At 44.7% G+C, this 13,650-nt stretch overlaps 1 protein-coding gene across 3 annotated transcripts in view; it reads right to left on the bottom strand.

Moving 5' to 3' along the window:
* LOC126556688 (protein lava lamp) overlaps nucleotides 1–13,650 on the bottom strand; it is an 81,778-nt gene that overhangs the window by 405 nt on the left and 67,723 nt on the right. For 2 of the 3 annotated variants that reach the window (XM_050212114.1, XM_050212116.1), the window contains 6 exons: nucleotides 10,884–11,180; nucleotides 10,400–10,807; nucleotides 10,272–10,331; nucleotides 9,830–9,925; nucleotides 321–2,726; nucleotides 62–193 (listed from right to left, as the gene is read on the bottom strand). In XM_050212114.1, coding sequence (XP_050068071.1) covers nucleotides 62–193; nucleotides 321–2,726; nucleotides 9,830–9,925; nucleotides 10,272–10,331; nucleotides 10,400–10,807; nucleotides 10,884–11,180 — 3,399 coding nt within the window. The remainder of the gene's footprint in view (nucleotides 1–61; nucleotides 194–320; nucleotides 2,727–9,829; nucleotides 9,926–10,271; nucleotides 10,332–10,399; nucleotides 10,808–10,883; nucleotides 11,181–13,650) is intronic. The other variant, XM_050212115.1, reaches the window with a different exon arrangement.

Raw genomic sequence — 13,650 nt, 5'->3', positions numbered from 1 at the left:
CCATATCTTCAGCCTCGTCCTCGATGGTTTCCAGTGCAAGTTACGATCCGCCAATACTTACCTCCTCAACGAAGGATTTCTTTGGCGTCTTCACTCCCCTGCTTTCGGCATTCAGAATGATCGTCTCGGCAAGGCTTTTCACTTCTTTGGTTTCAAATGCCGACGGGCGCGTGTGAGGAAATTTGCTCCGGTCCTAAAAAGTGCAGCAAAGCAAAGATTTAGCGTTAAGCATGCAGGCGGGCCAACAGTAGCAAACACTCAACGGAAATCTAACCAGCCTTAAACATTTGATAAATTCTTTGATCTGTGATCATGCTTACCTCTCCACCGCTGCCACTACTATCGCTGTCGGGAAACTTCCGACTGAGTGGATGTACCTCGTACCCGTGGCGTGTGTAAGTGCCCTTAAGCGGTCGTTCGAGTTCCTGCGCCAAACTGCGCGTGGCCGACGCACGATTACTGCCCGAACCTGTGCCACCAGATCGCCGGGCGTGCTGAAGGGCTACAATTTGTGATTGCTTCGCTTCCAACTCTTCCGTCAACTGCTTGATGCGTTCCTCATCACTTCCCCGTTGGGACATTAGCTCACGGATGCGTGCTTCAAGCGTTTCCACCTCTTCACGCAGCTCACTATTCGTCACCTCGATGTGGTTAAGCTCCTTGGTCGAAGTTAGTAGACGACCTCGCAAAGTGCCCACTTCTGCTCGATGTGATTCTTCACCGTCACGTAACATCTGTTCGGTGTGCGCTAGTTCGTCTTCCAGCGCGAGCACTCGTTTCTTTTCTCGTTCCAACGCTTCCGCAGCCGGACCACGCAGATAGTTTTGAAGCTTGGCATAATCTTCTTTAAGTGTACCGTACTCCTCGAGCAATGCACCATGTCTAGCCGAGAGTTCCTTGTTCTCCTTCCCTAGTCGACTGACGCGACTCTTTAGACTGCTCTCGGCCTCTTCTAGATGGGCGATACGTTCACTCGCGTACTCACTGTCCTTGCTAAGCCGTTCCTCGAGCTGTGCTATCTTGGACTTGAGCGTCGCTTCTTCCTGCTCGCAGCGGCTTATCTTTTCCTTGTACTCGCGCTCCATCTGGGCCCACAAATTGTCCGCATTTTCCAGCGTCTCGTTGTACGCTCGGTTCAATTCGGCAATGTTTTGCGTGAGTTCCTTTTCACGACTCATCAGCTCGCTCAAGCGGCCCTGCAAATCGTCGGCCTGCGAACTGCTGCTATCGTAGTAGTCGATGTGTTCCATCGGGATACACTGGATGGCATGTGGTTCCGCATAGGATAAGCTGGATCTTTGCTGTTTGTGTTGCTGGACTTGAAGTTGCGCTACCATAGTAGCTTGATGTTGCTTATAGTACTCTTGCAACTGCCAGCTGTTGTACATAAGAAGCAACGGTATAAACATGTAGATGATCTCGATCCTCTCTCGCAGCTCGTTTTCATTCTCCTCAAGCAAAAAGATCTTCTCCTCATACTTGTGGATGAGCTCCTCAAGGCTGGCCATGTTTTCCTTCGCGTCCTGGAACTTGGATTGGTACGAGCTGCGGGACATTTCCAATTCTTCATTCCGTTGTCCCATCACTTCCAGATCTTCCTCGAGACGCTGCAACCGTAAACGGGTATCATTCTCGATCTCCTCCAGCTCACAGCGTTCCTCCTCGAGTCGCTCGTTTTCCAACTCTACCCGTCCAAGCTTTTCCGACAGCTCTTTCACCCATCCTTCTAGTTGTACTTCGCGTTGCAATCGATCAGATAGGTGACGCAGTTGTTGATCACCACTGCTTTCGTACACCTTCAGCTTGTTCTCAAGCATTTCTGCTCGCTCGACGTAGAACTGTAGTCGGCGTCTATCACATGCTTCATCACCGCTAGCAGCCGGTAAGTTCAATGCCACCATCGATCCCTTGCTGGGCGTCTTACAGACTGCTGCTGCCACACCCTTACACTCCTCGATCTTTTCCCGGAATCGGTTCAATTTTTCAATCTCCGCGCACAGCTCGGCGTTTGTCTTTTCCAGTGCAGGGAAATCCTCCGTCTGTGTGGCAACGTGAGTACATGGTTCATCGACAAATACTCCACTCTCCTGCAGGCTGGTAGCGTTGTTCCAGCGTGTCGATTTCTTCATACCACCGAACGTTTCGGCGATCGAGGCAATCGATGGCGCTTTTGGTGGAGGCGTTTGGGTGGGTAGATGCTGGTCCGTGCTGTGGAACGGCTGCACGGTAGCAACGATCCTCGCTGTACCGGTTTTATATGGTGTGGTATTGCTTATTACTGCGGCCGCCGCCGACTGGAGTAGCGCCTTTGGTGGTGTGCTACTGTCCGGCAAGCTGTAGTTGTACTTTTGGACGGGTGGTTCCAGACTCATGTCTTCGCCAGCAATTTCATGGTCCTGTGACAGGGCTTCGAGGTTGTTTAGTAGTGAGAGGATCTGCAGTAGACACAGCTTATCCTCTTCGTCGTAGCACGTGCGTTTGGTCATGGCTATGAGTCGTTTGCGCACATCGTCTGTAGGTATTTGATCCAAGAGCGATAAGTCACATGGGGACGGAACACCGCTCTGCTGGTCCTCCAGATGGTGATGACTGTTGGGTGAGGTGACGCCGGAATCGGAGCGCTCTGAGAGCATTATCAACTCATCGTGCTCCTTTTCGGTGTCCGTCCAACCGTCTTTTGTCGTTCCACCACCGACCGTGGGACTTGAGTTATTTCGAAGCGACCACTAGAAAGACGAAGAATGGTAATTAATTATTGTTGAAACAGGGTTGTTCGATGTGTAAAGCTTATTCAAAATCCTAGTTTGATACAGGGCTACAGGGCACATTCTTGTATCACTTGAAACACATGTATAATTGGAAAAATTAAGGAAAAGGTCAATAAAATCGATTAGTGCAGTTATAATATGTCAGGTTTCAATAACAAAGGATGGCGGAATAAGTTTAGCATTGGTTCCAAGCACTTATACCTAGTATGTGTCTAACGACAGAAATAATTAATATACCGATTGAATAATTATTTTAAACTTTCAACGGTACCCATCTGTGAAATTCGATGTCTTCGCCATTCCTGAGCGGACACAAATTGTGCCTAATCAACTGAAACATACCATCTGCGTCTACGTTACACCTTAAGGTCACCGGACTCCACAACCGTTAGCTTGTCTTAAGCCCCCAATAGCAAGAATTTTGTTCACTTCAATGCACTCCTGAGAAAAGGGTGCGAGTTTTGTCTTCAGTAATAGTTTCCCTACTGCATGTGCCCTTTCCCTCTGTCCATCCTTCACCCCTCTGCCGACAATTCGGGGGTAATTATTTCTGAAAACTAATTCCCCTTATCTACGGCAATCAAGAAGGGCCTGGGAGTGTAAAGTTCGGTAGCAAAGAGTAGGAAAAGAATACCGGAAAAACACAAACTATCGCATCGCATACTAATTGTCCCACGATGAAAATTCTGTTCACAGCCAGAACTGTAGCGTACAGCTCGAGCTTATCCGTAACTGTAACCCTTACCGCCCCCACTTGTAAGCAAGTTCGTTCAACTGCATTTGCTGCTGTTTGTTGTTGATGCTTCAGCTGCCACGGTCATGGTTTTCCAACGCACGCACCAAAACAGCTATCATCAGCTGAGGCCACAAAACGGCGGGTGCATCGTTCCCAGTAGTTAAAAGTGTTCAACAAATCTTTAATTATCGGTGTGCGGTGTTAGTTTCCCGACGCGGCCATGTCTTTCTTCGGCACGCAATAGGGCATGGTGCGCGGAACTATCGATTGCTCACATCACGCACGAAAGCACACGCACTGTCAGTTGTTCATGTCACCGACCTACCGGGTGTTGTTGGGCTACTTGGAAGTAGAAAAACAGTAGCCTTAAATATTGCTCATAATACCACAGCGGTAGACTTTAGCAGAGAAATTATGTTCATACCTTTGGTGGGTTGTGGTTATATCCACCCGTTAAAAAAAGACCCTAATCTACAGCATCTGCAGTGTGTGGTGTCTTAAATTTATGTTTTAATTTATGATTCTGTCGTGGCATCGGATCTATCTGAAGCACAAGTTAAACAACACACAGTTAAAGGAAGCTATTTTTACGATCTTTTGTTGACTCATACCGGTGAGGCTTACTCCGTGTGAGTTGTTGGTCAAGAACGAGCACAGTATCCAACGCAAAAGCCTACATTCCATTTCAACGTTTCCCATAGAGTCTTGGGAGCCGACGAACAGAATGAGAGCAATGTGGCGAGCAGTATTGTTATCTTACTCACTACATCGCCATCTGGGTCTTGATCCCTTCTTTAAAAAGAGATACTATTAGCAATGCTGCACTCAGTTCTCGAATTAAGTTAAGTGTCAATCTTTATCTTTAGGTTTTAAAATTTCAACAAAATGGAAGGTTGTTCTATTACTGGAAGAATGCCCTCCAAGCACCACCTTCAAAGAAAAGAGGTGAAATGAAATTAGATCAAACAAATTGTATTTGTACATTGGTGTTCTTGTAAGCGTTGCAGAGCACTAGAAGCCTATCATCCTACCGAACCCAAAATGCTGCGTTGGCCCTCACAGTTCCTTTCGCTGTACAAGCTGTTATTAGAGGCTCATGCTCATAATTTGCCTCATTTCACCTACCGGTCAGAACGAAGGCCGAAATCCAGTACCGTTTTTTCTGCCTTTTCCTCACTGCGTCTATTATTCATACTGCTGGTGCTGCTTTCCAACCATGAAACTCTTTGTTTGTTTGTGAACGACATACATACATTGGTTGGTGGTTGGTCGAACAAATGGGCGCACTTAAGAAGGAAAAATGCCATGATTTATGAACGATGCCGCCACGCCAATGTGTGATTGAGATATTAGAGTGGTAAATTATTGTAATTCACATAAGCCCACCCTGTGGCCGAGGTTGCAGGCGAAGGTTGCGACAGAAAAGTGTGCACACCAACGAAGGTTCGGGCCGTTTGATGTAAGGTTCCGGGATGTTGTTAGTTAAGAAAAAGAATGTAGAAAATACGTTTTTAATGCAGCATTATTTTTTCTGAAGAGTAACTTTTTAAGAAACAATGTCGATAAGTATCTTTATTATTTAATGTAAAAATTTATCTTCTTCCTAACCACAATACTAACCTCATGCAGTCGAACAATCGCCATATCAAAGACGCTGTGATGCTTATAGATCAATAATTCTATGTGTCTGTTAACTGGTAGTGATGATCATTCATCTTAGCGACATCTCATTCATCGTTCAATAACCATCTCACCGAAACATATCAAGCAACAATCGCCACAGCTTTAATTCCCGGAATGTATAGACCAACAAATTGCTTTCAACAAAACAAATCCCACTGATCCTCTTAACGTATAATACTTTGTGGATTATTTGGACCGCAATTTGTTATCACACTCGCTCGATCACACACAACATATCTTCATTACCACCACCAGCTGACTTTAACGACAGCATGCTCACAGTACGAAGTTAAGATCTTAAGAAAGACCCGACCAAAAAAAAAAGTCACTAATCACACTGGCGACGATTTCTTCGCGTTAGCAAGGTTGTAAGATGCTCAACAGCTACGACAAAACCACCCCCAAATATGTCACGCACCAATGTTGCCGATCTAAAACGGATACATTCATTACCATAAACACAAACTTCAAACTTTACGATTCCTCCAAACGCTGAGCTTATTTGATCCGCTTTTCCAATTCCACTCAGATAGGTCAGTGTTGTTGGACCACTGGAGTATCACTTGTGCCCTCAAAACACCACACGCACTCGTGTTGTTTTTTTTTAGAAGTATTATCTCAATATTAGACACAAGCTAGATCACTTCTTTGCGCGCTCAATACTCAATACTCAATACTATTGAACAGCACACAGCTAGCAAATGGACGCCACCGTAACCACGATGTTTCGACCAGAAGTATCAATCATTGTCAGTGGCAATTAAAAGTGGCTGACTTTCACGCTGATTGATCGTGCACCCTCATGTTCACAGCCGGTGGCACGGTTGGTTGGGTGGTACAGAGCAGCAGAACGGTTTGATCGCACTTTTCATTTCTTTCACTTGCACTGGGAAGCGCGAGGCCACGATCGAAAGATTTCAACGAGCGGCTGCCTCTATTTCAGCGATGAACCTCCCCCGATTGGAACAAACGGTTTCAAGATCAATCGAAAGCCCGACCGACGCCCGCGCAAACGAGTCTGCAACTGTGAGCGCGCGAACGACGCGTGAACGATGCTGCCACGAAGGCTCGCATATTCGTGTGCCGTATCTTTGAGCTTCTCATAGCAAAGGGTGGGAGAATGCTCCATAACACAACAACGAATAGCGTGCAAAGGAAAGAAGGGGTGCGGCAAACCACAGAAGCGGAGTAGTTTGTAAACGAGGTGAGGTGACTTCTGGCGCTAGCGCCTGGCGCTTGGTTTGTTAAAGACAATCGGAGGAGTATCATAGCGTCATAAGCGTCATAAGCAAGAAGTCTTGAAACAGTAGCTTCTAGCGTACGCAGGGCATGAAAGTAAATTTCAACTTAAGGAAACCTATGCAACCATATGTTCAAATTTCAATAAAAACTTGTAAAAGGACAAATTTTCACGATATAAAAAAGCCATTTATGTTTAATTTGTATCTCATATACTCCTTTATTATGCCAATGAAATGTATTTTAATTTCTTGTATTAATTTGGTTTCAAACAACCATGAGCATGTCATGTCCACATCAGAAGACTTCCGAGTGATTGTGGGAAGCCATCGAGTGTAATAAAGCACCTACTTGACTCGTTCTATCTCGCTTCATTGAATGCTTTATCATGACCTCTTCTAAACAAAGACCCGAAAGAATATCAGCTTAAGTGAATACAACCAGATTTACATTTCATTTACATTGCGAACTGTATCCGGGAGCACTAGAGCTTAATTCTCCATTCAATGCCCCAAAAAGTAGTTGAAAATTGAAAGCTGATGTGAATTTCTCTTATAAATAATTATAACACGCCGAAAAGGGCTTTTATCGGGTGAGAACCCTTCCCGGCGCATGATCAAAAGGGTGTGCAGCTTAGGTCCGCATTTTAGTTTCCCAAAGGCTGATAAGATTAGGTGTGGCAACCGGTATACTTCACATGCGGAAACAACCCAGAATCATTCATGGCCGGTATTTATTACGTGTGCTAATCCGAACAACGTCTTGGAACAAAGTAATCCGTCGTGGGAGGATTCGTAGCATCGCCGCTAGGCCCAACGAAGTTACCTTCAGTTTTGACAAGCGCGGTAGGTCAAATGTGAAACGGAACCTGTTTTTCAGTTAAGGTGAACAATGTCATAAAATCGTAAGCACTTTTTGGCTCACATTTCAGCATTCGTTTCTAGAAGCTTTTTAACAAATTCAAAATGTTTTCTTAAGAAAACTTAATCGTTTTATAGTACTCAAATCAACCATTCCTTTGCTCTACCGGTGGCAACTAAGTGACTAATTAGCAGTTGCTTACGGCACCACCACTACCAACGACGGGACGGGAGTTTCGATTAATCCAGTCGGTCTCCATAAATCTTTCTTCGAATCGAAAGAACAGTCGTCAAATGGCGTACTAACTGTGGAACGCTGATGTCCCAACGAATGGGTTGACTTGAACTACGGTACAATGCGCTCGGCGGTCGCGTCCCATGCTGGTCCTGTCAAAGATCAAAAGCAGCGAATAGCCATCGGGCTTATGCGAAAAGTATGCAACATGCAGCATTCAACAACATCTACAATAACCCAGACAGACCTCTATGTCAATAGCGAACCGAAGCCCACCCCACTTGCAACGCGCGTAGAGTGTTTAAATTATGACTAATCCAAAGCCTAGAAGTATCGCGTTTACCCCCCAACAGCAAACCGAATTTGTGACGAGTTTGCTGAAGTGGTTGGCAGTGTGAGCGTGGTTGGCAGAAACCGAGGACAATGCACCACACCTGTATGGGTAAGGGTATCTATCCTTGGCGGGAACTTCGACTTCAACCACTCCATTATGCTCCTGCAAGACCTGATCTACTCTATGGTCACTTCATTCATGCAACGATCAGTATCGAAACTTTCTGCAGAGTCGAGGCGCTACACACAAAAAAACCCCTCCACTAGACACTTGGTTGAATCATGCTCCGAACCACTTGGGCCACGCTTGCTGCATACGAGCATAAAATGTTGCTGACCAAACGACCACCATCCGTGCTTCGGTATAAAAAACCGTCGTGAGAAAAAACAGCAACGCACAACAGTGCGCCTGCAAACCAACAAATCATTAAGGGAGTTGCGGGATCGTGTCGATCGGATGGGCCATGTTTGCGCTCGATTAGTCACTGACAGGCCGGTCGTCGTCTTGCGGTCGCCTTTGAGGGTCGATGTGTTTCTTTACGATGTGACAGCCGATCACTGACTGTTGACGCTTGGGTCGAGCAGTTAGCGCAGCAGACTACAATCGGGTATGGTACTGGATTCTCGAGGATGCGATCGAATCCATAATCAGCACGCCACACACTCGACATTCTTTTATGGTAGTACGCTTGTGGAGGCGTTTTGTTGTGTGGCGATGATAGCACTTTTGGGGTCTGTCCATGGGCACCCATCATCCTGGGTTGGGATAATTTTTTCGGAGCAAGTCGATCAATGCGTGCGTGATGGAGTGTTTCGTCGTGGGCACTTCTTGTGCACAATCGTGATCGTTGAATTGGAGGGAAAGCTGATCGTGTACTAATGAAATTGATCCGATGGAATGCTGAGATTCTAATCTGCAAATGTTGTGGCCTACAGACACTAGTAGTAGTGTGTCCAACGCCATATTTCAAATGTAAATTTTTAATTAGCGGAACCGAATTCTTCGATCACAGGTGGGACGGCTACAATTTTTTTCTAAAAGAGATTCGGTTATAATCTAGAATATTTTATTGCAAACAGCTGACAGGGAGCTATTACCGGCCTACATCTGTTGACGAATTTAGAACTTTTATGGGGATGCCAACAGGGCTAACAATAATTTAATAAAGCATAAATATGAATCAAGGTAATCCATAGACACATTTTAAATAAGAAAAGAATAATATAAAACAGACAAATAGACCGGCGGCAAACTACGGGTAAGACTAATAAACGAATTGAGCTTGAGTTTGTACTAAGACAACAAAAAACATCTCTTCTTGCGCAAATTCTAATCGGCACAACAAATCAGCATATCGAGAACACATCAACCAAAATTAGTGGTCTACTTGGATCGCTGTGATCGAGTTTATGCACCGTCATAAAACTCCATCGATCATTTCATGGTCGATTTTCGGCTACAATGCGTTTGCTATCCCCGCTACTGTGCATTAGAACCAAACATATCATTCAAAACTGGTCCACAAATGACACCGTAAGTCGAAATGAATTATTGTCCAACTCCTAATCCAATTATTTGTTCAAGGCTTGTACCGGAATCGCCGACAGTTGCAATGATCGTTGGGCAGTATTTTACAACAGAGGATATAAGATGGAGGGGCCAATAGTCTCTAGTGGGACTGGAGAATGATTAATTTGATTCTTTACCCGTCACCGAAGAGATTGAGCTGTCCATTGTAGTTGTGAATACTAACATCTTTACTTAGACCTTGCTCAATATTCGCAAAGCAGCAAAAACAGTTTTAATCTAAAGCTCTGAATCAATGAATTTTTTTTTTGCAAAATATGACGGCTCTCGCAAGAACATAATGTGATTTGGATCGGTTTGATTTGAAAACCACAACTTCTTTTTCCAGCAATAATGACCCAAATCTGAAACCGCCGTTTTACTAGCGCCATCTATGTGTGAGCTTACCTTGTCATGGCTCTCCTCAAGCTCGATTATGCGGAATTCGAGCAGTTCGTTTTGCTCCCGCAACTCGTGACTTTCCTTTAGCAGGTCTTCCTCGCGCTGGGAAAAATACAGCATAATTGAAAGCTTAGATAAAATACTTCAAAAGACATGAATATTTTTGGTTTTACAAAATTAAATAAAGTAGGAATAATTATCAAACTAGAAAACAATTCGAGCAGTTTGGACCGTCATAATCAATTGTAAATAAATAAATAACAATTCGAGCAGTTTTCTATCCAAGACACACTGCCCGAAACGGAAATCGTTTAGCTTTCGTTTTTCTTATCATAAATCTCTTTTCTGTTTAATCTTTTCTAATTTTAAATGTTTTATAAATGGTTTTGAAGCTCTAACTTAAAGTAAATCCTTATAAAAAATCAGACAACTTTAGTTGAACTCTTACCTTGACGAGGTATGCGATGCGTTCGTTCAATTTACTCTGCTCGCGCGAAGCTTGTGTCGCCTAAAAGAGATCAACCAACCAATCCATTAGTTTTCAATCATTTTTAGAAGAAAACTTCCAAACCATACCTTCACCAGCTCCTGCTCCAGCTGGTCGATCTGTTCCTTGGCAAGCATGTAATCCTGGTTGAGAGTATCGTACCGCTGCTGCATCTCATCCAGCTCCAACTTTATTCTTGCCAGTTTTCCTTCGTCCCGGACTACCGGTGTATGCTGGACGTTCCATGGATCGTCCTGAGGCGCATCCCCGGTAAAGCTGTTCGGTTGCGGACTCATTGAAGAAAGGGCTGAATCCGGATCGGAACTAAGGGACGATTGTTGGCACTCGATCGAGACGATCGTTTGTGGTGCAGGTGTGTCTGTTGCTTGGTTCGGTGCAAAGTAAGGCGAACTGACCTTAGATTCTAGTACTACGTTGCAGACACTACTGTTGTCGATACTATGAGCTTCCTGGGTTCGTTTACATAATTCGTGCGACTGTTAGGAGTAAGTACACCAAAAAAAAAAAAGTTAAAGCATTCAAAAATATTAAGAACAAAAAGTTCTTCCTTACCAGCGTTGGCCGTTCAGCCTCATCGTTGCCGCACGTCGTTGTTTCTATCGCTAGGTTTAGATTATTCACTTGTTTTTCACTTGTGTTTCGCGTCGCACGGCAGCTGCAGTCGTGTGTTGACGCTTCATCCGCTGCCGGGACGACGGTCGTCGTGGTTGTCGCGGTGACAATAGTCAGCTCCAGAGTTTCTTTCGTTTCCAGCTGTTCATAATCGTCGGTGACGGATTGGATGCTGTTATTGCTGTTGCTTTTGCTGATAGTTCCGCTACATGGTTCTGTCTCACGCAATTTTCGCATCTGGTACAGAGAGAAGAGATGAGAAAATAAAAATAATCATTACTGTTGGAACGCCCGAAAAAAACTCTTCTCCGACAAGCTGTACAACGAAGATGATCTAAACATAAAACCACGCGCATCAACTTGAACGAGTTCTTCATTCTTTTCTTCCCAACTCCAGCATTTTCAGTACTGTGACCGAAAGAAACCGCGTACATTCGATGCGCCGTACACGAACTTGTGCAACTCAAAAACGAAAGAAAGACATTGAACTTTTAATCGCGACCGGGAGTGGCCGTCGAAATCTTGAATTGCTTATTGTTGCGGCTCTTGCCGGTGCCTTACGTGCCTTCCATCCTATTGCCAGAAGAAAAAGACGATCACGATTACGCGCTTATGCTACAGTTCTCTTCGTTCGTCTTCAAGTAAGTTTTCGAGGTCCTGGATACCTGTTGTCGCGGTGAGAAGGAGTGTGGACGAAGTACTTTCTTCATCGGTCACCTTACACAATGCACCGCTCCGATGAACCGGTTTTCTCTTTCGGAACGATTCTTTTCATATGGGCCAACCGTTGGAGCTTAGAGTCTTGGAGCTTGGAAGGTAATCGTCTTCTTCGTTTTTTTTCGTACCTTCTCTTTGTATACAGCATCGCAAGCAAGCATAATGAAATGTTGTATGCTCCCAGCATCGTTTATGCTGCGTGGGTTGTGAGGGCGTCCAGAGTACTTCAACACTCACCTCGCAGTGCGTCTAAGCGCCTTTATGTAACACAACGTAATGATGTCGATTGCGTTTGCAATGCACATGCAATGGGCCTCCGAGAGATGAATGGTCACCTTAATCTCCATTTCCACGCAATCGTTCGTGCGGAAACGACTTCGGGGGTGATCTATATTGAGCCACAGGGAGCACAACGATAAAATATTGCATGACCATAAGCAGAACCATCTCACCGGCTCCCTGGCTTGGACGGCTGAGTGTTGTGCCAAGTGCCGAACGGATAAGAAAGGGAGCGGCTTTGCTTCAATTTCCCAGCCAGCCAGCCTGATGAAAGGAAAATTGAGCAAGTCCCGAAGCGGTGCTATCCCGGAGAGTCCCGAGAGAGTGAAAGTTGTGTGGGCAGTTTGCAATTTCTTTTGCATAAATTAGTGAGTTGCGGTGGGAGACTGCGTGCGTTGGGAGGCAACGGACATCACTTAAACGGAAACATGATTTATTTCCCACATGAGAAGCACTTTTCTTGTCGAATCGATGCGCATATCAGGAGCAACATGGAAACGGTAGGGTGGAATATCGAAAGCAAAATTCACCAAACTTCGATTACCCAACAAGGAATCGGTTAGACCACGCAAGACAAAACGTGTGCAATCAGCTCTCCGAGAGCAATGCCATCGGTCATCTGTTTAAAGTTTTGTTTTTTTTTTGTATAATAAGACCCTGGAAGCAGTGGCTGGACACAAGTGGTACAACCATATGCAACAATTTACCGTCACTTTTGCCTATCACCGGTTCGATCAACACTTCACATCACCTGAAGCATTGCAAATCTCAAGAGCTTTTACCTAACTGGAGATAGGGTATCTTCCTGATAGATTTGGCGAGACTTTCCATCCCATTAACCCAACGACCCAACGGTCAATCAGCAACCAAATCAGGGAAGCAGATTTGAAGATTGAACACAGGACTGTCTCTTGATCAAGCGACCGATATCGATGAAGTGCTCAATATCTTATTGAAAAGCTTATGCAATCAATCCTTAAATTGTACGATGAGATAAAGCTTGAACGATCCTTGGCATTCTGTTTCGTTGAGAGCAAGTAAGAAATCAGACATCATAATTGCACTGTTTCATCTTATCATCACCTTCAGTCGATCCTGCGTTTTGGAGGCCTTTTATAGCAGCCTAAGCCCACGATTGTAACGAGATTAGCTAGGAAAACCAAATTTTCATATTCGCACACAGTCAAGATATTATAAAACTCAAACACAGTGCCCCGTAAATCACTTTCTTCTTTGCGAAGAGTTGCATGAAACGGTAAGCGACGAACCCGTCGCACACAACTCACCGCACTTCAAGATGGTTCGTACGGTCGTGGATGAAAGTGAAAACAAACCGAGTGCCGGGTGTACTTTCGATTTAAATCGATGGTATTACTGAATTGAACTGTTCGTAAGCCACATACAGGTGAAATAAATACGTGAGCCGTGTACCGGCACCGAGAAGATGATATTCCGTAATTGTTCGCCATTAGTGGCATCGACGGGTTGACAGGGAATGATGGTACCGGGGGAAAGATGCAGAGGAGCGAAACCAATCGCAAACACCAGGTTATGATTTAGACCGATGAGTAGGGTGGGATGATTGGATGCTGAAGTAATTGCAGAAAAAATGTTCATGCTTAACTGAACCCTTTTGTTTTGTAGTCATTGCATTTTTTGTTTACTTTACTGCAACAAGCCTAAATCACATACACTTATTTCTAATAGAAAA

This window comes from Anopheles maculipalpis, chromosome 2RL, assembly GCF_943734695.1.
Source record: "Anopheles maculipalpis chromosome 2RL, idAnoMacuDA_375_x, whole genome shotgun sequence".
Lineage (NCBI taxonomy): Eukaryota > Metazoa > Arthropoda > Insecta > Diptera > Culicidae > Anopheles > Anopheles maculipalpis.
Note: the sequence above shows the minus strand (reverse complement) of the source record. Positions and strands in the feature narration are given on the sequence as shown.